Raw genomic sequence first — 25,886 nt, forward strand, 5'->3', positions numbered from 1 at the left:
ATCCATCTTTGCAGTGTGTCTGGACATTACTTAGTACTGAAAAGAAGGAATATTCCACTGGTTCTTCAGAAATTGTACCCTAGACAGAATCTTTACAACTGTTTTCATGTCTTTGAAGAGTGTACAATCATGAAGGCAAGATGCGTGTTGTGAAAGATAAATACATGCATATATTTTGCTTCACAACAACAGTGGAACGTAAGGTCACTGTTCTCAGTTCCTCATTTATGAAAATTTTCCCTTGTAATCATGCAGATGATTTCTTAAGTCTTGAATTGAAAAATTACTTCTGATGCTAAATTAAACATTGCTTTTAAGTGTTTCTGTTTCTTAAAGAAATCAACAGATTAAGAAATTTCAGTGAACTGTTTCTTAGATTGAAGTGCTGTTCATGGATTCTGTATTTTTAGAATAAAATACCATGGTATGAATGTTACAATGCTATGCATGCATATTTGCCTTTAAAACGCTTATTCTGGATAATGAAGACATATTTTTTAAAGTTATGTGAATAAAATAATTTGCATGTGTGGCTGAGGCATGCTGTGTCAGACAGGTAAGCAAGTTACTTTCTATTATTTTTGAATCAGTAATATTGACTAGATACTGCTGTTTGCACTATGTTTGCAGTCTACTATTTCTACTTAGGGTAACGTACAGGGTGGAGCGCTATTCAGTAGTTTCATTTCATTTCCACAAAGGTGTGTTAGCATATTGCAGCTCTAGAATTTTTCTCTGAGCTTATAATGCAAAAGAATTCCTAATCATAAAAACTTACTAAGTTGGAAGGACAACATTAAAAATAACCCCCCTGGTTAGTCATTTTTTGCTAGATATCATTCAAATTTCCCCGGATCATCTTATAGGTTGATTATTTCAACAGAAAAATGAATTTATGAAAAATCTGTATGTTATATAGTGAAACAGAGCAATATCAAAATGACTTTTAAATGCCTTAATTACGAATCAGGTACCTTCTCATAAACCAAATGCTGTAAGGTAAAAAATCAGATTGTCGCATGTTCTGCTATGGGTAGAAAGTCAACCTCACTAGGAGTTCTGCTGAAAATCAAATTGTTTAAGGAAAAGATAGTGTCCCTAAATGTTGTAAAGAAAGCTTGTGATGGTGTCAGTAGTAATGCAGCTTAATTCCTTTTTTTTCAAAATACGCTTAATTTTCAGATATATTTTGTGTATAATTAGAATTGTAATAACCTGACTGTTGCATAATTTTAAATATTTTAAATGAATTACTGATCTTTTTTTTTAATTTAACTTCTCTTTTTAAATGAGGTTACCCATCATCTTTGACCTGCTTTCCCCAAATGAATGTGGTTTCTTGTGTTAATTACGAATACTGTAATTGAACTTCTTTACGGGAGAATCCTAAAACAACCAAAGAGAATCAAACATAACAACCTGCATATGTGAAACTATATACAAACATGGATACCCCTGATTACTCACAATCAGTTTGGTAAATTTTACTACCTTTTTATTCATTTTTAATGAATTCAGTCGTTCATACAGCAATTGCTAAAATTAAGAAATACAGTTCAGTACTGCTTATTTTTCTTCTTCTCAGTGTAATAGTAACTCACTGTCATCTGACAATACTGCAGACTCCATATCTATACACTGATCCTTTTTAGTGCTACTTACTTTAAGCTCCTAATTATTTATTTTCAAATAGGATATACTTAATGTTTACATTTAAAGAATGCCCAGGAAAATCAAGTGGCAACCAATGAGTATTAAAGCAGTGATATATCATGAAAATCCTTCTTTATATTAAAAGAAAAAACAACAACAACAAAAAAACATTTTGACTGCATGTTATATACACGGTGAATGGCAGTGTCCCATATTTAACATGCTTCTTAAATCAGGAGTTGGAAAGGAGAAGTCTTTGAATTGGAGACATTTTGATAAATTAAAAATGAAGGTTAACAGAAATATTTGGGATTCGAAAATGGAGACACTGACTACAGTGAATCAATGTACAGTGATCACTGTAACAGAGCTTGATTTTTAAGAAATGCAATGGTATCCTTGTTTGTCATGGTTGGAAGTATTTCTGGAAAAAGGGGAAGAACAGATTAATAAGGGTGAGTCTGCTGGCAAAGGAAATCTCATGAAATAAATCAAAGCCAAGCCAAATAAGTTTAGTAAGAAAGGCACCAAAGTATACGTATTCTAAAAACAAATTCACCGTTGAGGTAGGACGTACGGATTTCTCCACTTCTTAGGATTGTAAAAGAAAATAATAACCAAACTTATAATAAAAAAGTGCAGCCTGTTTTATTGGTGAAGCAATATAATCACAAAATACAGCTTTAAAAATTTTAAATTGGATTTTTGTGCTTTGATCTCTCATCATACTGAATTGCACTTAAAGAGATGAAGATCTGTGATGAAGTGGATCAAAAAATAATTATTAACTTTCTAATATTTAAAGAGTTTCTGAAATTTTTCCAACTGATAAAAAAGGGCCTCTTCGTCTGCAGATGTCCTTCATCATTCAGGAGCGTTGCTTTCCAACACTTTAAAGTGAGAATGCTTGTGAAAGTAATTATAATGGTGTACAAATACTAAATTGGATGTCAACAAAATGGTAGTGCAACTTTTATTCAGCTTTTGTGTAAGATTTTCAAAACTATAAATAAAAGTAGACTTGTTAGATTTCTGCCAGTGTCTGAAGTAAGAGGAACTAGCAAAGTCATCAGCTTTTGTATTTATGAGGTAGAACAAGTCAAAGCATGGCAGTGGGGTGTATTGTCATTTTGTCATTGCATGTTCACTTGATGTTGCTAGTATGTCTGTAATGCTGTATTGAATTTGACAGATTCATCACATAGCTCAGTGAATGGCTTGCTTGAATTAAGCCAATGGGCAGATTTATTCACATTGATTGGCTATTGGTTTTGTGTTTTTTGATTTGATTATTGCATCTTTGATCAGAGTAAGAAAAATGTTCCTTTCTTGCTTATTAAGTTTGTCAGCAATATTTCTGATAGTGTATGTAATAGTATAATAAAGCAAAACCCCAATAATAATGAACTATACCTGCCTGTAAGGCAGAATCTTTTCACTTGTACTGCTTGCTAACCCTCTAATACTCAATAATTGTGTGTTTATATATGTGTGGTTATGGATTCATATATATACACACATTCCCCATCCATCACTCACCCACAAACTCACATACACACAGACACATGTGCACGCACACACACATAAATTTGTACAGATGTAGACATTAATTCCTTTTCTTTTTCCCCTTAATTTAGTATCCAATTTAAATTTGACTATAAACAATGAGAAGATTCCCACTGACTATTTTGTTGTATGGCTTAAATCCTTAGGTCTCTCATCACTGGAAGCTTTTTTTTTTTTTTTTTTTTTAAGAAAAATAAATAGGATTTATTCCAAAATATTATGCTACATCTTGTAGCATAAAAATGTATAATTTTTTCTTTATCAGTTTTGTGTTACATGTTCTGTGGTCATATATAGGATTCTGTGCAAAATTTGAGGCAGGAGACCTTATCATTTAAAAGTTCTGAATTTTCCAAATTTGAAACCTTTCTTACTCTTGTTAAAGTCCTGATTCTCCAAAAGTTTTTGGAAAGTTTTTAAAATACCCTTGTAGAGTATTTATTTTTGTCAACGTCCCATTACCTACAATAATAGAATTTAATGTATTTTCCAATTCTTTTTGTGCAAGTAGTTGAGAGTAACACTTGGTATATCCATTCAGATTATTCTAAAGTAGGATAATAGGTACAGATTTTATTCAACTGGAAACTTGTTCATTAAAGTATCAAAAATAAGAATAAAATACACAAAATATAAATATGAGCTTCTGTAGGGGGAGGCACAAATGTGCTCTTTTGTGTATTCTAGATTTGAAGATTATCTATACAAATAAACAATGAAAAATGCAGTGGAATTATACCATTTATTTTATCCTCTTGAGGACTTTACAAGTAATATATACTAAAAATTAAACTTTTGTCAGCATGTAAAATATAATAGGATCTTCAGAGAGTTTAATTTGCCATTACATAATTTTATAGGAAGATTAATATTTTAAACAGTAATATTTCATTCATTTCATTATCATACATTTAAAGATTTAAGACAAATAGCATTTATGCACATTTTTAATTTCTAAATTAATCAAATTGGGAGAGGAAAAAGAATAAAATACAGCAATATCTTTACAACCAGTTGGAAACTTCAAACCTTGGTGAATTTTGCAATATAAGATGAATGTTGAGAAACGTGAAGAAGTTTGGGGACTGGAGGTGGTAACTGTGCAAGAATTATTGTGAGCTACTCAAATGCTGAAATTCAAAAGGTCCAGTTAGCATCCTGACAGGTACAAAGGTTGTGTTTACCTTTTTTAAGAGATATAATATGACAGATACACATATAACACTTCAAATGCTTTGGTTTGGTGTGGTGATGTTTGGTCGGTCTAGATTTTCGGATTATCCTGTGTAGTAGATAAGCTTGTCTATTCCCTAATTTTGCAAGGAAACAAATCACTCACTTTGCTCTTACTGAGGTGTAGTTCAATTCAGGCATCTTTTAGGCTTGTATATCTTCTTCCCTTTATCTGATCTGTGGCAAACTGAGTATTGATGGCACCATACTGGTATTTCATAATCATGTTCATTACTAAGATCACAGCTTAGGGAATGGCTGGAGTTTATAATTCTTGTTATAGCCATAAACAGCAGATTCTAGTGATGAAGATAGAAAGGAAAATTGGGTAATTACAAAGAGAATATATAAGAGAAGAAAAAAATATCAAAAGATCAGATAGGAATTTCCTGAAATAAAAATGTATTGCATGTAGTACTTTCTAATGGTCAAAATATGTTTCACTTAAAATATTATAGATGTTTTACATACTTAGATTTTTCTAATATATTTTTAATGTTTGGTAAAATTAGCATGTTTTCTTATACTTTGAAGTCTCGGTTCACTTGTGTGGGATGTCAGTGTTCATGTAGTATCCTTGTAACTATTAAAAGAACACCAGTGGTTCAAAACTGGAGTAATAGCACAGTAAAGAAAGTTAGGGTTCTTTGGCCAGAACCTACTATTCAACATTTATCATGTTAGAACTTGTATTTCTCATACCCTGCTTCTAATTCTTTCTCCCATAATTCCCATTGACATCACTGTAACATCAAGGGATATGATAAGAATCCCCACAGACAAGGAAAGACTTGAATATTGCTGTTAAATATGATGTGATATCCATGCTGGGAGTCATGAAGAAAAAAAAAAAAAAAGAAATAAGCTAGAGATACATTAGAGCCTCGATTTCCAGATCATGGCTTCCTGAAGTGCTCCAGTTTTTAAAGATGCTGAGTAGTTTTGCTGAGGTTTCCCTTTTGACCTCTGTAGAAGCTGCTGCATGCTTATCATTTTCTGCAAATAAATGAACATAGCAGCTATGACACTTATATGTCCAGTTCAGTATACTTGCTTTCCTTTTGTTTGGTACATCTAGCCTACATCAGTTTTTTTAGCAGTTTATTTTTAACTCGGCAGTTTCTAATTTTAAAATAAAATTTTCTAGTAAATAAGTAAGATTATAAATGCATTCCTGTTATGCATTTCCATGCGACATTCTAAAAAGAAGAAAAAAGATGTTTGGTCAACATTTTTCATGTAGGAATTAACTATTGGATACTTCATACTGGCTTCTTCACTCTTAGCGGATATTGAAAGAAAGCATGACTTGAAAAATTTTAAGAGTGTTGCATTCAGTGGACTGAATAAATATGGAGTTTGGGAGTTATTAAAACATTGATTCCTAATCCAACAGACCAAAACTGTTACAGTCTGTTGGGCCAGTGCTAGTGCATCTGACATGATAGACCATAACAGTTCCTTTGGACATGTCAGTGTCTAATTATACAGATTTTAGTTTTCAGATCATTGACTCGATAGACCACAAAGAGGCAGATTAGAACATGCTATAAGTATTGTCAACCTAAGTACTTTCACTGTGACTACCTTAAAAGCAGGAAGAAATTAAGAGTGTTGTGGAAGAGGCAAAGAATGAAATGTTTTTAATAAAATAGGGAGTTTATTGGATTTTATCCATATCTATTTCTTACATAATTTACTAAGTCTTTTATGTAAGGCAAGGAAATACTGGAGGAAGACATTTAAAATAACTGTGTTAGCAAAATTCAGAAACAAGTCATTTACAATCTTGCATGTTTTTATTGTAGTTTTTCCCACCTCAAAGAATTCCAAAGCATTTATTTAGGTCTAAAACATTATTCTTAAAATTTGAGATTGTCAACTTTCTAAGGAACGCACCTGTGGAACTCTAGGAACAAAACTAGGAACTGTAGGCACATAAGCAATTTGTAAGAATACTGCATGGCAAGAGTGGGAGAAGAAAGTTAACGAATGTATCCAAAAGACAACTTGTTATGGCAAATAGCATAGTATGTTTCATATTCATAGTTTGCTCTGAAAGTAATGTCTTCTATTTATTTCCATGGAAACTACTACAGATAGAGTAAAATAATACTGTTTGCTAGAGCATACTCTCAGTGAAAAACACTGTTTCTCAACATATTCACCTACATTAGCTTTTCATTTTCACCAGCAATGAACAAGAGCCTCGTGTCACATTCATAACAATCTGCATGGCTGTCCAGAGCGTGCCTTGTATTTCATGTCGCTGTTGCCACAACTGAAATGCACCACCATTGCCTCTCTGTGCTCACATCCACTGCTCAGTCTTCATAAACATTCACAGGCATCAATAAATATCAGCAAGTGTCATTTTTTTCCACGTGGAGGAATTCAGTGACACGCTGTTGCTTCGTGTGCACTTCCATGTTGGATGTCATTCTGTCAGACTCCCCCTCTGCTGCCCTCTGTTGCACAGCAACAAAATGCCACGTAGTATTGGCAGATAGGTTCAGCCTCTACTGCCATCCCACCCATATCAACCTGTGATATTGTGGGCTGACTTAACAAAATAGGAGACATTACTTTTGGAGCAAAAACTGAGGTCTGCATTGCAGAGTTTAACCCAAAAGTGTACTTAAACTCTATTTTCCTTTTTCTTGAACGAATTCCTAAATAATTCTATCAAGGCTTTAATACTAATTTTGATTACTACATGAAAAACTCATGCTGTAAAGTCATTTGTAAAAGTCACCCAGACATCAACTTCAAAGGCAACAATTTCTCTCATTAACTATTGTATTATAATTATAACTCTGTATGTTAAGAGACTGGTCAAATAGTATTGTAGATAAAACTGTGTTTACTAGTGAACTGTAACAATAGTTATGAAATCAAAAATGAATATAAACCGTGTTTCAATTATACATTGTTTTAAACGTGATATGGTATACACAAAGAGTAAATAAGCCCTGATTATATATTGTTCTGATCTTGTTCAACATCTTCAGTAGTGATGTGGTAGAATGCACCCTCAACAAGTTTTCTGGTAAAGCCAGGACGACTGACATACCAGAAGGCAGTGCTGCCATTCAGTGAAACCTGGACAGGCAGGAGAGTTGGGCAGAGAGGAACCCACTGAGGTTCAACAAGGGCAAGTGGATAGTCCTACACCTGGGGAGGAATAACTGAGTGCATCAGTACAGGTTACAGGCTTGCCTGTTGGAAAGGGGCTCTACAGAAGAAGTTCCTGTGTGTCCTGGTAGACAATAAGTTGGGCATAAGTAGCAGTGTGCCCTTGTAGTCAAGAAAGCCAATGGAGTTTTGGGGTTTATTAAAAAGAATGTGACCAGCAGGGTAAGGGAGGTGATCCTGCCCCTCTACTGTGCCCTGGTGAGGCCTGGACTACTATGTCCAGTTCTGGGTTCCTCAGTTGAAGAACAACAGGGAAAGTCTAGAAAGAGTCCAGTGGAGGGCCACAAAGCTGATAAGAGCCTGGAGCATCTCCTGTATGAGGAAAGCCCGAGAGACCTGGGATTTTTCACCCTGGAGGAGACTTATAAATAACTAAGGGAGGGGCAGAAGTCAAGTAGATGGGACCAGAATCTTTTTTAACAGTGCCCAGTGACAGAACAAGGGACAATGGGCACAAACTGGAATGTAAAGTTCCATATAAACACGAAAAAAATATTTTCTTTGAGGGTGACAGAGCACTGGATCGGTCTGCCCAGAAAGTTGGTGGAGTCTTGTTCTCTGGAGATACGCAAAGCCTGCCTGGGCACTTGCCTGTGTAACCTTCTGTTAGGAACCTGTTTTGGCAGGGGGTTGGACTAGGTGATCTCCAGAGATCCCTTCTAACACCTACAATTCTTCTACTGTTATGTTTTTTCCAATATAAATGCTGATTATTTGTACTAGTCTGACTTTAAAATGCTGAGAGTGAAAAATATTTCCAAAATGTAGTGATAGACAGAATTTTCATGTATCAATGATTAAACTTCAGAAATACCTTTAATATAGCAGTCCCTGATCAAACTGACATTATCTTACATTGCTGACACTGAGCACAAGATTAATTCTTGAAGTAAGAATTTAGTTTGAGTGTGTAGAATACGCTAATTGTAGTAAAATTAATAATCTTAGAGCAGTTATGCCACTTAAATCAGTATGAATTCTACTGCTATATGCAATGTTCAGAATTTTTCTATTAGCTTTAGGTTTCACATAAAAATGTTAAGGTCCATTTAAAAATCTGTGTCCTTCTTGCAGATAAATATGCTTACTTAAACTCTCAATATTGTATTACTTTTAATAAGGTTTTAATAAGGATATTTATACTATGTATATTATATTATAAACTTCTTCATACATAGAGAAATTGCATGGATAAGGAAGATAACATGGGTTAGAGCTAGGCATATTTATATAGCTCTTATTTAAAGAGTAGATAAATCAGGAAATAAAGTATTGCAGATTTAAAATACACATGGAAATATATAGAGGGAGAAATTCCAGGGGTTGATGTAAGACATTGTGTAATTTTTTTTTGCAATAAATTAAAAATATTTTGGACAACAATAGTAAGTTCCAAAGTATAGAGCCAATTTTCTAGGATTGTATAGTGAAGAATCATTATACAGTCTTTAAGGGTTAATGGAAAGAGAGAGGGAAAGTTTGTATGCCAGCTGCTACCGTGGAAGAGTTTTATTTACAGTGAATACAGTTGTCTTCCTAATTCACCTTGCAGCATTAACACTGACCTGGCAATTAAATTAAGAGCTTGATTAAGCCACCTGAAAGGAGGCCTCTAGCACCAACAAAGACACTCCAGGGCACATGAGACACCCCTGCAGGCACACGTGGTACTTAATCTTCTGGAGTGGCTGCTAAATCCTGGCAGATGGGTGAGCTGTCTTTGCTTGGGCAACCAAGATGAGCTTTTCGTTTTTCTGTGAGGTAGTATTGACAGAAGAGACTGCATTGATACAGGGTTTTAATCCATATACTTTCAAGGCCTGACTTAAAAATTCAGAAATAAACATGACTCAGAAGTCCAGAAATAAGCATTTAATGAAGTGGTCAGGAATGATAAAGGTGGGAGATGCATTATCTTTCTCACTGTAATATCTAAGTGAAAGCAGAATATCTGACTTTCCTCTTTGTCTTGGTACCATTGCTAGTACTTAGGGTGAAAAGAAATTACTTGGATAGAAAGCACTTGCACTGAAGAAATTAGCCTGAAAGTAAAATTCCTAATGCACAGTAAGTTAACCAAGTTACTTAGTGCTGTTGAAGCTTGGTAACGCTGAATGAATAAATTGTGAAACATTTTCTTTTTATGATTTTATTTATACTTCATTTAATATAACCTATGGATATGGCTGTAAAGTTGTTTAGTTGTCTTCGTGTTGTGATATAAATGCCATGAGTATGATAACATGCTTTGATCTCACTGCAATGGGAATATAAAGCACAATAATACAGCAATCAACCTTCTTATTATATTATTATATTAATACCAATAAATTATTAATGGCCTTGATGCTTAAATTAAGGACATCATAATGAGGGAGTTGGGGGAGACTTCCCAAAATTGTTTTAGAGGGAAATTCTGAAACCTTGTCCATATTTGAATATTACAGAAGCTTTTCAACCGGTGAGCTGTCATTGTTCATGGTAGAACTGTCAACTTGACAGTTTAAGATGAAAATCTTAAAGTCTCGTGCTCTGTAACTCCACACTGTTTACAGCAGTTGCTGTATTCTTTTTGTTGGGAGGGGCTGCACTTTTGTGTTAAGCAAAATGGTTCCTGTTTAGTTTGTGAAGTTAGTAAGTGAAATCCAAGATTTCTGATGTATGAAAAATAATTACTGTATGCTAGGAGATCTTGTTTTCTTATAAATTTTAAAATTCTTAAAGTTAGTGTAATTATTCCAATGGACGTCCTCCTTTCTTAAAATCTCACTTCATCCATACTATGGCTTTGATTTTATGGAAGCTCCAAGAACAAGGATTACAAACGTTGAGGGCTGGGTTAAATTATATATTTATGTCAAAATTTTGTTCTTAATTATATTCTGTGAAGAATATAAATAGTGTTGAAAATTCAACTGTCACTCAGTCTATTAGGAAGAAGATAGGACATGGGCAACACTCGGTAGTTTGTACCATGTACTCTACAAATACAAATTCTTACATCCACAGAGGAGAATTAAGAGATTTCTGTGCTGAAATTACATTGAATTTGTGCTTCATGCTATTTATATCCATCAGATCTTTAAAAAAAGGGTGTCTGAGACCCATTCCCACAATCACTTCGTATCTTCCACTTCCAGGTCCTGAATTTTCCTATCAGCTAAAATAGCCAAATCATCTACTTTTCAGGCAAGAGTTAGTTCTGTACTGTACCACACAATCTCCATTGTAACCTTCTGCTCTTTCTGAGTTTTATTTCACTCTAAGATACTACAGACTTTTAAAAGAAGTCTAGTTAAATACTGAAAATATGGTTATAATTATATATGTTTATGTATCAATGACTTATCAGAGTTTCAGTACTTAAGTATTTCAATAATTATAAAGTTTCACGCTGTTTTCACAGTGAGGATGAGCTCCCAGTTTTCCACATGTGAAGGAACATGTATTTCCATTATGGTATCAAAGACACAATTTTGTTATAAACCAGAATGCCTCTGTGTTTTCTGGTGTCTGTTTGTCATTCCAGTAGCTGAGCTGTTAATACTGGTTATAGTGTTTATTTTGAATGAAAAGCATTAAGGAAATTTCAGAAAAGTTTGAAGAAAAGTCATAGATGTTCATAAAACAGACATTCTGGTTTTGTTTTTTTTTTTTCCTGAAGGACCACATACACTAAAAGCTGGTTTTAATAGCAGATGTCACATACTTGAAACTAACTCTACCAAAATGTAGTTTAAAAGTGATTCAAAAACTGGTCAAGAGTACTGAAACATACTAACAGAAAATACTTCTGCAGAAATACTGCACAGTAATTACAGTTGTTGACATAATTCTACTAAGTCTCACATATAAGGCCTTACATAAACTTACATTGAGTTTTGTTATGCAGGTAACTTCCATATTAGGTTAGTAAGAGTGTATAATTTCAGCATAGTTAAAGGCAATTTGTCAGAAGTGAGACAGGCCTTCCTGAAAGTGGGTAGATGTGCCATTTTGGCAGGAGCAGGTACTGACAAAATATTTATGAAATGTTCGGCCTCTTCTTTAACCTGTGACATTACGAGCAGGCTGAAAAAAATAGGATGTGGTATGAAATTAAAAAAAAAACAAACAAACTGAATAGTGCATCAGGCCTAATTTCTGTGAGTGCACACACACTGAAGTAATTCAAAATCAGTAATATCTGTCACTATGTAATATGTATAATGACATACCTTAGTCAAGCTTCACTTAAATGTTTGCTCTTTGCTTGCTTAAATAGTTTGCTTTACTGTTCTGTTATCTAAGTCTTTTAATGCAGCGAGCTGCTTTTGTTCAAAACAGAGTCCTTTTAAACAGCAGAAAAATTTAAACCTGAAGATGTTTTGTTATCCTTTGGAGGAACATATCTGCAAGGATTGTACTGAGGGGTTTATGGGGGGCAGAGCAGAGGAAATTAGAACCTTGAACTGTTTTGAAAAAATAGGGTAGTGCAGCCTCAATAACTATCCCAAAGAAAGAGTGAGCATCAAAATCACTTAATGTTACTTTTGTAACATTCTTCTTTGTAAAATTCTCCTTCTTTTTCTTTTCAAATTCAGGAAATATATTGAATAGTTAAACATTAATTTCCAACTTTAAAAATGACTTCGTTACAATACTGGTAAAAATCTGTGATAGTTTTCAGTTTGTCAGCATAAATAGGAAAGTGACATACAGGATTAGGAGAAGCTATACTATGCATAAGCATTAGCCCATTGGAAATAGCTGCTCAGGTGGAACACAGCCACTTTGAGTCCCAAAAGGACATTTTCCTGACCCACACTGTCTATTTTACATCAGAGAGCTCAAGCTCCCTACGGGTACTGCTCCAGTGCTTTAAAAGATTGTGTTTAGCCAGAGTGTGAATGTCTGGCATGTTGAATATATACAACTATTCATGCAAATCAGCTTGTTTGTAATATGGCTCTTTCAATTATCTTTCTGTTTATCTCACATAGAGTAAATTCTTTAAAAAAATATTGAAGGAAAAGTCCTCTGGATTTTAAATGTGTTCTTTTACACCTGAAATATATATGTATATATATATATATAAATATAAAAATTATATATATATATGAAAGAGCAGTAAAAATTATGTCCTGTGCTTTCATTGTTAATACACAAATTACATTGATAGAAGTAATTCTGTATCTTACTGAGTAGAACTTCTTTTATGGAATTTCACTGAAATTTCTTGTACATTTTTCAGTCAATAAGAAGTGTGGAAATGTTGAGCAATTCTAAAACAGCCTAAAATGCATCATGAATTTCCACCATACCTTACTCCTGAGGTTTTATGCCTTACACACTCACTGCAGTTAATGCTTTGCTTTTGAAGGATACAATCCTGCAGCTTCAAAGCACTGAGTTAAGTGATCTACCCTTTTGCAGGCCTACTTTTCATGTACTTTAAGTAAAATAGAATGTGATGCATTCTGAACTCAGAAGTCCTGTAAATTATGGGTTATTTGCACTAAGGAATAATGCTTGTTTTGGACATCAGATGAGATATATGAATCTTTCAGTCTTAGTTATCCCTCTAAATTTTTGTAAATAGTAGTACAGAATTTAACTAAATAACATATCTGCTGCTACAAAAATGTTAAAGCTATCAAACTAACGATGACTAATAGTCATTTAAAAAAAGGAAAAGAATTCCAACATCTAGTGTTACTGTCCATAGATTAATATGTTATCATTCACACAGTTTCTGTGTAGAATAACATATAACTTCTTCCTTACTTTCATGATCAGTTTATGGAGTTGTGAAATGAATTTTATAAAATGAAAATATAGCAAAGTTTTCTTTATAAATTGGAGCAGTATGACAAGGAATGTTTCTGGTAGATACTTCTTTTTTTTTTAATAAATATGGCTTTGGGTTAAATTTTTTAAAATTAAATTTCTACTAGTATACTGTTGATAATAGAAAGTGAGATTTTAGAACACTTTTAGTAATACCTGTTGTTATAAATTAAAAAAAAGTTGGCATTCTCAAGTCTTTCCGTAAGTAATGAAGCCAACACATTTTTCTTACAGATAATTCTGTACTTCGACATCTGAAGATATAGTAACTCTGAGACAATGCTCCATAAAAACACCAGTGTTCTGAATGGAGATAAAAAAAAAAAAGTTTCCCAACTGGCCACTTTGTGGCTGATTTTAAGTAGAATTGATGTCTTCATTTAGATGAAAAGACAATTTTATAATTTCGTAGACTTGAATGAAAAGGGTTTTCTGTAAGCCAGTGGCTGATAAGTCTAAATTGCTTCTGTTAGGCAAAAATCTGTGTTTCTTTGTAAGTAATATTCATAGGATATGATAATAAAAGAAGTGGCATGTGTAAATACAGTGACAAAGTATGCTATCTACGAATTATGAAGTAGTTTTGTATTTATGATGATAAAATTTTCCCCTTAATTTTTTAAAATTTATCTCTCTACATATGTGCAAGATAGATCTTATTAGCTTGTTAAATTACTATAGATGGCAAAACAACAAAATTGCCTACTACATCCAAATGAAAATGAAAGAGTTAAATGAAAAATACAGTTTGGTCACTATAGTCATCCATGCTAGGCTGCAGGTACTGCTATATCTAAGATAAGGTAAAGGCAATACTAAGCTACTACTTCTGATCTTTAATCCTGTCCCTGTAGTTTGGATTACATATCCCTTAGGTTTGTCTTGTTTTTATTTCGTTTTTTACTTTGTTTTTCAAAGTGTAAACTTTTAGGTAGCAAGCTTCACGTTTTTTAAACAAGAATTTTAAATATCTTTAATATGCTGGAGGTGAATTAATGGAGATAAGTTTGTTCTCTTAGGGCTTAAGTCTGTTACACCTAAGATGCAGTCTCTCCTGAACTGAATAGTTTTCAGTAGAAGCTTCAGAGTAGGTAATGCTTGACAGAGTTTTCATTATCTTGCAGAACTGAGTTTTCCAGGTAGTCTTCTGTACGAGCTAGATGTAGTTCCTTCTAGTTCTTATTTGGTACTCTTGCATTAAAGTGTTCAAAGCTCAGCTTTTCACCATACCTAGCAGTGCAGACTGGAGGAGCTAGCTGCAATGTGGGGCGAAATACCACCTAAATAATTATACCAAATTTCTTTACTAGGCCTTTCTTTTACTGATGCAAACATCAGTAAATGTAAAAGAAAATCATCCAAGGAAGCTATGCATATATATAGAGGAATCACTTGTTCATCCTTAAATATAATGTCCATTAACCCATGTCCTATTTGCTTTGAGTTTGGAAAGGGCAAATCAGGATTTCTGCATTTGGAAATATTGGCGTATTTAGCATTTCTGTTTTTATGTTACCTGGTTTTAATAAAGAATTTTGCAAGAGAAGGTTTATATTAAATTACTCATATTTCTAGTTTATTCTGCTAGGAGTCTACAAAAGAACTTCTGTATGTATTTAGATGACAGTATATGGAAATATACTATGTCATTTTTTTAAAATAAGTTACAGATTTATTTTTTTTCTGATTGCAATCATGTTAGACATGTATAAGGAAAAATGATTAACTTTTAACATTCTCCTTTTAGTTGTTTGAAGTAAATTGCAATTTTTTTTTCAAAAAACACTTTTTGCATATTTTCCATTAGTACCCTTTAGTACCTATATCAATATATAGTTCGATTTTTATTCGACTTCATAAGTATATTGACATGACATATCTGTAACACTAAACATAAGCTTCCAATGCAAGAGTTTGTACATAGTCCATATCCAGATATCACCATTGTTTCATTTAAAAGATCCCAGCATGTTTACCTCATGATCCTTATAAACTCTTTAGTACTGAAATATGTCAACACTTTTTCTTGCTACATTCATTGAAATTAAGCACCCTTACCCTACCCCATCTGTAAACATCAAGTCAATTGGCAGCTAGCACATTTCCCAGTCAGCAAGCAGTATTGTGAATTTTATCTTCTCTTGCAGAAATCAATTCGTCTTCGTTGCAGCAGATGAAATTTCTTGTAACACCTCTGCAGGTAACAATCATTGATACTTCTTGATGCATCCATCCAGGTCTCAATATCCTTTTTCACATGCTGCATTTAATCGTAAGAGAAAGCATAGGGAAGTCCATGATTCAAATTTTCGGAACAGATTAATTTATAGCTTGAGTTTAGATTCTGCCATATAAAAGACATTAGGTTATTTTTGCTGACTTTGGTGTTTTATTTCCAGTTTAAATATTGTATGGTCTAGAAAAGTAAGGATATGTTAAACCTTCTCATAAAAGCTTACTGTGTGGTGTAATCAAGGTCATGGTGACTGGGAAAAAAAAAAAAGATAAAAAAAACCACAACTACTGAAAACAGTAAAGGTTTAGATCTGTGTAGGACATTGTAAGTGCTATAGATTTAAGAGTTTTCTTTTCAACTCTCTGGGGGCAAATATTGCCCACCAGGGTACTGCAGACCCTAAAGCACTCACAAAGTCTATCCTATGGATAAGATAGTGGGAGAGAGGGTCTGCGTCTTCAGAGGATCACTTTCTAGTAAGTAAAAAGACTTAGCTGTTTTGCTAGTATACTATCATGTTGTAAGTCATGGGTACAGAAGAACAAATGATGTTTTAAAATATATTTATTAATGGTAATTTATAAGTATATCAAGGGATTTTCTGTCTTTTAAGCAATAGAGATTGAACAATGTTAGTCTTAATACAGGTAAGGATGATGTTATGTTGCTACATAAGAAATCAAAAGCTAATATGTTTAGTAATAGTGTTGGCCACACTGTCAATAATGATACGTGAAAAAGTCATGAAGATGTGTGTATTGAATGAAGAAAGGATATATAGTGTGGCACAAAAAGTTGGTATCGAGAAGTATTTATTTGTAAAGGGTTTTACATTAGTGGAAGTAAATCAAAGGTGAAGAGTTTTCTGCTCATGTCATGGTGACCTACACAGAAGTACATATGTTTATGGGGGAGAAGACTATAGCTAAAGTCACTATTTTCTATGATAGTAATATACTGCATGGTAGCCACAGCATTTTTGGTGGTAATCTGAAAAGTTCTTCTTAAAAAGAAAACAATTTTCTTTGTTTATTTAATATAGATTTCTCAGAATTCTAGATCATTGGCAGAATGCATTTTGAGAAAGCAACGTTTGACTGATTAGGATTCTGAGATTCATTATTTCACCTGTGCTTCCTACTCTGTTCAGGATGATAGTGAACTGCAGTAGGGAGACGACTAATTTATAAATCTGTGCCTTGAAGAGTTAATAAACTCATTTTAGCAATTTTTTAACTTGGAGTTCTTAAAGCACACATATAGTTTTAATAATTTTCTTGGTTTGAAAACTTCCCCTGTTCTGCAGAATGAACCCTTTTAAGCAATACTTACACCTATAGACATTAATTTTCCTCAGGTCATGCAGAATAAAAGTGTCCAGACTATACCATATTTGCTGTGTATGTCATTTCACTGAAATTCCAAAAATGTAGCACATTTTTTCATCAGAAAGTGCACTGAAATTTACACAGAAGAAAATGGACTTTTGTGTATATTTATTAAAACTTTTCAGCTTACCACTAAATTACCACTATAAAAATGATTGTGTGAATAAAGTGTTTCTGTTAGATAATGTTTTTGACACTATGGTGTACGTATCAGCAATAGGTAACTTCAGGGGTTTTTTTTTGTTATATGATCTGAAGGAGCAAGCGAATGAAAGCCTCTATTTTCTGTTCTTTGTGTATTTAAATTTTAGTGACAGAATTTAAAGGAATTCTGGCTATATTTAAGAAAGGGAAAAAAAAAAAAAAAACCAACTACAGCATACCCTGACCCCTTTTCCATTATGGAACAAGTTACCAAAATTGCATTTGGCCTTTCACATTTGTAAACTGACATTCAATTTATTGTCTGATGTTTTGTGTTTCACTACATGAAGTATACATAGACATATACTCTTTCAGAACAGTAGCTGTCATTTGATTTTTCAGATGTACACAAAACGTCTATGATACAATATTATATGCTAGTAATGTTCCTAAAGTCCATTAGAGTAATTCAAATTTGCCAAATTGGTGTAAGAGAAGATACTGATAAAATGCTAAATGTTTTAAATGTGAGTATATGTGTTTGTATTGTTTCCTTGTGAAGAATATACGTGTTTGTAGGCTTAAACTAATCATATAACAAGTAAACCTTTCTTTGGAACTCTGTTGTTAAATGGAAATGGAAGTCTTGGGTGATTCTACTGATAATATTCATTCTTTTCTTCCTAATGCTTTATCATTCCTTCCAGGCAATACTTAACCCTAAGCCACATGACTTTCTTTATTTTATTTTTATTTTCAGTTCAGGTTTATTTTTATTTTTATTTTTCCTAATTTAGAAATGAAGTAATCTTGAAATCAAACATGATAGGGTAATGTGTCGGTATATACATTTCTATTCATGTATGTATATCTATTCTTCAATGAACGTTATATAAAGAAAATATATGCAAGAATATGCAAGTGTGTGACAGAGGGAAAATTTCCATGGGAAATTTAAAAATATTTTACTCTATTATCCAGAGCATTTTAAGCTAAAAATAATTACTCTTCAGAAGAGAAGTTCTATGCTTCTGGGATAGATCTTCTCTGGCAGGCATGATTAAAGAGTATGCAAACAGACCTGAGCTAGATCAGAGGTAGGGAATATATCTGAGACCTCTTTCCAGCTTGTTGATGCAATTTTAATAAGGATCTCTGAAGAATTTCCTCTAGCAGAACTCTGACAATGATTATATTAGAGGAGTATTAATTGTGTTGGGGGCAAAGGGGATCTTACCCTATTGGTCTCCTTATAAGTCAGAAAGAGACCCAGAAGAAAAACATGGTTTATTTACGTGTTGGCTAGAGAACATAGTTAATTTTGTATCTTCAACTTTTTAAAGCAATTTTTCAAATCAGTAATCAATATTTCTTTTTCTTTTAGGTTTTGTAAAGCTGAAATTTATAGTTCTTAAAGAAAAAATATTGATAGTGCCTTTTCCAAGTTTATTCTAGGATGAACCTGCATTTTATGATTTTTATGTTAAAATGGGACAGGATCATTATTTTATATTTATACCATTTTTGCTTTCTTCCTCCAGTTATTAACTGTCATTTAACTTCCATCTCCAAACAAAAAAATCCAGTGTGATTGTACAGCCGGTAGTATTTTTCCCCCAAGAGTGCATGCATTTAATGATTTTGAAATAACAGAGAGAAAGGCAAGGGTATATATACGCTTGAATTCAGAATGAAGTGTGGTGGAGGTGAATATAACATCTATCCAATTGTAGCTGTATTTATTTACATATCTGGGCAGAGTCATCCCCATGAGGCAGGAATGTGTGTTTGTGTAAAAGAAGTACATTAGAAGAAGCTTTAGAAGTTTACAGTCCTGGGTTAAGTTACTGACCTCTCTTTGGAGAAAGATACAGTCTTGTAAACAGATTAAACGAGGAGAGGTTTAATTTTCATCTCTAGGAGAAATCCATCATAAAAGCAGGCAGCATAAAGGAACAAATCTTTGTATGATCAAAAGTTTGAAAAGAATATTGGCAATTTTTAATGAACGTGATTGCGCAAATCCTTGCAATTTTAGTGTATGCTTGCATTAAAATGTGAAAATGAATACTTTCACAAATTTAATTTGAGAAACAATAGCAAATATGCTCCCATTTATTTAAAGAAAATTAATATTAGTAAAAGTGCTTAGAATGTTTAAAGTGCTCTGTCTCTACTATGGTACATAATTACATCTGTTTAAATTTTTGCCATATATGCTTGCATACATCTCATTGACATATTTCAGTTTTTGGTAGGGGATATTGATCAGATTATGATAATTCAAAGGAATTTCCAAACAGTACATATTATATAAACTGCTTTGGAAAACCTTGGAAACCACATACTGAGTTTTTTGCTCTTCAAAAACTAGGGAATGTTGTATTAGTGCATATTATTAAACTTCTATAAATTCCAGTGTGCTTCATGTTGGCAATTTAAATTTCTTTTTACTGCTTCTGTAAATAGACCGTACATGGAATCCTATTTGTTACTGCTTTTACTGCTCTTGGTAGTGATGGCAAAAATGCTCAGCTATTGGATCGGCTGATAAAAATCAGTAAACACTTTGGTTATCCTCTGTTCTTCTTTCATAAAATTTGATTAATTTCTTTTTCTCACCCAGTGAAAACACTTAACAGACCTCTTGGCATCTTTGTCATTATCTCTTTGACAGTTTACCTTCCCTATGCTTACAGTTCTAGGTCAGTTCGCATGGCTAGTCAATTGTGACAACATGACAAGATTAGGTAAAGCTGAGGTTCTGTGATTTGTAAATGGAGGATTTGCAATGTGAAGTGTCTTTGATAACAGAAATGGTGAATGGTGTTGAGGCTGTTTGCCCTCAACAAGTGCCTATAAGCACGTGTGCATCCCCTGTGCTGTTTTTTAAACGAAGCAACCAGAATTTCTCTGATAGACTGAAAAGAGTACAAAGGAAAACTGGTTTGTGTGTGTGCATTTATGTATAATGTATGTATAATAGAGCAGTGCATTAAATAAACAGCGATTCAGTATGAGTAACCTGAGCTTATCATATTACATTTTAAACATTTAACAAACAAAAAATTAATGCATGAACTGAACTTCACTATCACAAAAAAACTGCTTTAAAAGTTAATACAAAGTTTCTGTATTTATTTATTACTGATCTAGATGAGAATTTACTTAGGATTTACTGCCCCAACATAGACAAATGCTGTACGAATCAAATACTTGTTTTTCTCTGAAGTTTGACAGATTAATAAATGTCAGCTGATGGCAAAGCCTCAGTTTCCCCAGTGGCTTTTTATTGTGAACATAATCTGTCTTCCTGAGAAGATTATACAAAAAAGGGGTGTTGATAGCATGTTATATTTTTAAGCAGATGTCAAGTGAAGTCCCCACATGTTTGTGGAAGTTGCCTTTGGCCTTCTGTAAATCCAAACAGGGAGACTGAAATCTGAGACAGACCTTTTGCCTGAGGTTTGTCCCAGCACCCACACAGGAGGAATGTCACCTGTGCTGCAGTGCTACACCTCGGTGTTTCTGCAAATTCAACACTACCATTTATTTAAATGTTTACCAACATTACATCCAGCAGCTGAACTTTGGATGCATCTAACAAATTTCAAACAAGGCTGTAAGGTAGCATTAATGAAAAAATAAATTTGTGTTTGAACGTCAGTGACTGAAATTTCTGCAGATTCCCATCAATGAGCAATAATTGATGAGCCAAATAATAATGAGCATCGTAATTAATTGGATAATTTTGGATGTGAAAAAAATAAAAGTCAAGAGGTGGAAATTGTTCCCTGCATGTGGATACTTCTGAGTAGGCTTCTCAGCTTTCTTCTGATTTCACCAAAAGGAATAAGTAATAACTGCTTCTAATATTATCACTAACGTATTTATGAAGATCCCTTCATGGAAAACTGTTATTGCCCTATTCATGTGGTAGACTGTGATAAAAAAACTCTTCATTTCTGTGAAAACCTAGGAGTGTAATGCTATACTAAGAGGAAATCCTGTGCTGCCTTGAAGATATACAGTAGTTCAGCACTGCAGCATACCTTGAAATTTTGCTGTTTCACTGTGCTCTGTCTATCAGTGCTATGTCTTCCCATGTCCTCTGCTATCCACAGTGTAAATCTGTGAAGTGTTATCAGCAGCAGAAGAAAGGAATGCTTTGTGGTCCGTTATTACAGAATGATCTTAAGTTTTGATACTGTGCATTTAAAGTTTTGCACCAAGAATTTCCAAATTTTTAACCTTTACAGTCAGGAAAATGACTGCAAATCGTTTCTACTTCAAAACATTTTCCTCAGTGTTCTGTAAAAACAGGTAGGATAGGCTCCTTTCCTCATTTCCTTCTGAGATTTGCTCACTTAGTTAACAGAACGCCTACACTTGTTTGATATTTATATCTAAAATTAATTAATGTATTTATCTGCACGTGCCTTGGACACCATGTGCAGATACCACTCTACCATAGTAAAGAATTTCAGGTAAAAGGACAACCACTTTTGCACAGTGGTGAGCGACTGAGGTTAAAATACTGCCCAGGGATACGCTGTGTCTCTGCATGCATTCAAAGGAGCTCCTGCTGCTGCTGTCATCTGGTTTTGGTATCACAGTGCCAATATCATAATCATGTGAGCAAGAGGAAAGCAGCCTGTTTTAGTAAGTTACTGAAATCATTTGTGTGGATAACACAGGTAACCAGTGCTTTCCTTGCATTCCTTCCAATACTTCACTGAAACCTTCATATCTTTTTTTCTACAATTTTATTGCAATTCTGCAGTTCTGGAGGTGAGATTAGGATTGCCCTTTTGTGCCACTTCCGAAGAGCAAGAGGCACACCTACAGTAGAGCTCATTTCCTAGGTGATAAGTTAAGATGGGAATATAAAATTGCTCTGCACAGTATTCTCCCTATATATAATATACCTAGTGAATGCTGACTTGTTCGGCTGTCTTTTTGTAAAATTTAGTAATAAGTGTCAGTGGAAGTGTTTTGGTAATTTAAGCTTGTTCTTTCTGAAGACTCAGTGCATGTAGGTCTGAAGAAGCAGCGATTTTATGACTTGATCTTTCAATTATAAATCAAAGCTAGTAAATGACTGGTATTGTGGAGAGCTAGAAATATGCGCTTCACAGCAGATCCATATGCTTTGCTGGTAATATGGCAAGTAACAGGGAATTAGATCACAGAGTTAGGTTGTTCTACTATTTTCGGTTTTAATTTCTACTTGACTACTGGTTGAGGTTTTAACTTCTGTTTTTATTTAAGAACAGAACCATCATTTTCTGTAGTTCTGGTAATGTCTTCCAGTCTTCTAAGAAACAGGGAAAAATGGTTGAGTTCAAAAAGATATGCGCATCAAATTGTGTTTACAGATCTCATTTTATGTTTTGCAACACTTGAGGAAAATGTTTTAACATGTTGCAAATTCTATACTCTGAATTTCCCTTTATTAATGTTGTCTTTTAACCCTACAGTAGATATGCAGTTAAGGAGCTTGCAGATATTCCCAGTGAGTGTCAGAGTTCCACACTCTGTCCTGGATGTATAGTGAAACATAGCCACAGTGCCAAAGAACCTAAAACGGTCATTAAAATTAGAGAAAGGCGTACTTTCCTATTTAAGAGGTTCCAGCAATACCTACTCCCGGTGATTTAAAGAGAGAGATTTAATTTCAGAGATCTTGCTAAAAGAAATTTCTCCAATTCTCTTTTTCTGTTTGTTTTGGACAACAAACTGCCCTTTTACGCAATATTTAAGCAATTTTAAAGCTTGTAATGAAAATCGCTGAAGAAATTGAGGCATAGCCTGAGCAAAGTATTTCAGCATTGAGCTGCTGGTAAATAGTTTGCAGCCATAATGCTACGCGTGTTGGCATTGCAAAGTTGAATTTTTTCTTAGTATTATATAGAAAGGTGTTGGTGTAGTTAAAAAACAGTGCCAGTAAAACAAAATGCTAGCAAACATTAAGGGATATTTTCCTGCTGTTTTACAAATACTTATTCTAGACATACTGAAAAACAGTGGAGCTTACTTTGGTCTCATTTCTAGTGCATTAGAATTGTTCATCAGTTGTGTTCCTGAGTCAAGGGTTTATAAGTGTACAACTTGGCATATATATATTGATTTAAGATTTTGTAGAACATACGATCACATTGACTATTAATTCTTTGGAAATACTTTGCTATTTGCATGTTCGAAATTGTACTAAATTGTTTACCTGGAGTGATTATTTTCAGGGTAAACTGTCAGAAAGCATTTAAATACCACTAATTTTAATAAGAAATAAGCATTCTAGCATGTGAATAAATGAACCAACAGCTATGTACTAGCTTTCTGATTTTCAGTGTGACAATATAGTTTAAAACCTTACTATTTTCAGCGTGGAAATCAGAATCTATTCTGCTAACCTTCTGAGCTTCTAAATTTGGTGTCATGCATAGGCGTGTTTAAAAATTAGCATTTAAAAAGAAACCTACTTGCTTTAAGTTTAAGCTGACACTGTTCCTTTCCTCTGTGGAAATGAAATTTATTAATCATAATAAAACCATCATATTCTGAAGGTAGAGGTCACCCTGAGGAGAAAAAAGTCTATTCATCACAGAGGAATTTCAATGCATTTTTCCCAGATAATATCTGAGCACGGATTCTCTCCCCTTTGGAAATATATTCTTCCAGGGTTGTGCTTATGTGCATCAAGTGTATGGAGGAGGTTGCAGGAATGAGAATTTTTCAATTTAGTTTTGTCTACTTTATTTTCTTTTAGAGACAATTTGGAGGAGCGCTTCTTTACATTTTGTTTCATGTTTACCTTGCAAACATTTATTCAAGTAGAATTCCAACATACTGCTTAAAAAACAAACAAACAAACAAAAAGGATAGGTCACCATTTTTACATTAGGATTATTTCACCTCTCTTTTGTTTAAAGGAAAAAGCATTGTTTACACAGTAGGACAAAAAACACTGAGTTGGAACTATCATCTATCTTTGGAAATAGCTTAAAATATTTATTTATCCATATTTTCCTCTCAGTTGTCCAGATTTCTGTAGAAGATCATTGTAATACTAATAGCAACATTCCACCATTACACACTTGTTCATCATTTCAGTGATGAGTTAGGTTAAATATACACCTAATTTAATAAAACTTCAGCACTCCTTGGGCTTGTTCCTTCCTACTTACAAGAGGGCCTTGAGTTTCAGCCACTTAATTCCTTGCTGTGCTTGACTCAATGTGCTCTTGGTTTTTGGTTTTGTAAGGCAATATTATATATTCTGCAGCAAGAATGGAGGATGTAGTATGGAGTCAAAATGCAGCCCTGCTGGACCGCGTGGATCAGAGAAGTGAAAAAAAGCTCACAGTAAGTCCCAGTGTAGTTGACAGCTTCCACTACAACATGGTTCTTCCAGGTCTAAATTTAAATAAACAGTTCTTACTCAGTCTTACTACAATAAAAGTTAATCAGGAAAAAATAATAATAAAAAAAAGTACTTTAAAACTATACCAATTCCCATTGTTCTAAAAATAATAGTCATGATTTTAAAGCATGTGTAATAATAATATATGCAATTCATCCTCTATGTTACTAGGGATATTAAGGAAATGTGTAGATCTGGAAATGAGTCTAGCTTTAAATTAATTGTTTTCCCTTTCTAGATCTTTGCTTATTGTTCAAATGACATCTGGTTTGAGGAAATTAAAAATATAATTATTTTTAAATCAATTCTCAGACTTGAAAAATAAACATACAAAGGAAAATAAGGAGTCTTTTTCACCTCATGAAGAAGAACAAGAAATATGACATTCTATTATGTCTTCTATCAAAGCTAATTTTTTTTTAATCTCCAACTATTATAGTGCTTACATCCCAAATTGGAGAGAAACATTGCAAAGATGCTAGTTCTTCCATCCAAGGAGGCTGCAGAGTTTGTGACCAGTGCCAAACCTGCACTAAGAACTCTTTCTAACTCAAAGGATTACTAAGTGATGCTTACCCTGCAGGCCGATCAGAACTATTCTTCCTCTCCTTCATCTCCTTCCTCCCCTTCCTCTTCTTCTCTCTCCCTTTCTTTCTTTCATTAACAACTGCCTGGTTATTTTGGTGTTCATTGCCTCAGATAATTTTCAAATATTCATGGATACCAACTGTTTAAATGGAATTACATTATAAATTTAATCTTTCACTGTCCAATATAATGGATGTAAAAGAGGAAATAGTTGCATTTTATGCAAGTCTTTTACACATAATTCCCTGAGGTTAAGATCCTAAGATAGAAGATGACTGGACAACATTCTGATTCCTCTGGATATCTGTGTATATTTATGCACACATAAACATAGCTTTGGTGAGAATTAGAACCCCTATTCATGAGCTTTTAGTCCAAAACTTTGGTAAATTAATTCCTTTTCAATGTATTTTCCCTTAATAGAAGGTTAAATGTACTGAGTAAACATGATAATACAATTGGAGACATTTCAGCCAACATCCAAATTTTGCCACAGAATGTCATAGAACTCTTTATCGGGAGAAATAAGCTGCATTTAGCCTTTGCTCAAAACTTGCATTAAAAGTAATAGGTAATCTGTCCTTGAAATTTAACACAGTAAGTATCCTTTAAACTTATAAAGATTTAAGGA

At 33.6% G+C, this 25,886-nt stretch overlaps 1 protein-coding gene across 9 annotated transcripts in view; it reads left to right on the top strand.

The window, feature by feature from the left end:
- Positions 1-25,886, top strand: part of RBFOX1 (RNA binding fox-1 homolog 1) — a gene marked incomplete at both ends in the record, with an annotated part of 253,772 nt that overhangs the window by 224,498 nt on the left and 3,388 nt on the right. Inside the window, one exon of one of the 9 annotated variants that reach the window (XM_079542963.1) lies at positions 15,624-15,676. The exons of the other annotated variants lie outside the window; for them this stretch is intronic. Within the exon in view, the coding sequence (XP_079399089.1) occupies positions 15,624-15,676 (53 nt within the window). The remainder of the gene's footprint in view (positions 1-15,623; positions 15,677-25,886) is intronic. 9 annotated transcript variants of the gene reach the window in all.

Source organism: Tetrao urogallus (genome assembly GCF_951394365.1).
Source record: "Tetrao urogallus genome assembly, chromosome: 15".
NCBI classification, from domain to species: Eukaryota; Metazoa; Chordata; class Aves; order Galliformes; family Phasianidae; genus Tetrao; species Tetrao urogallus.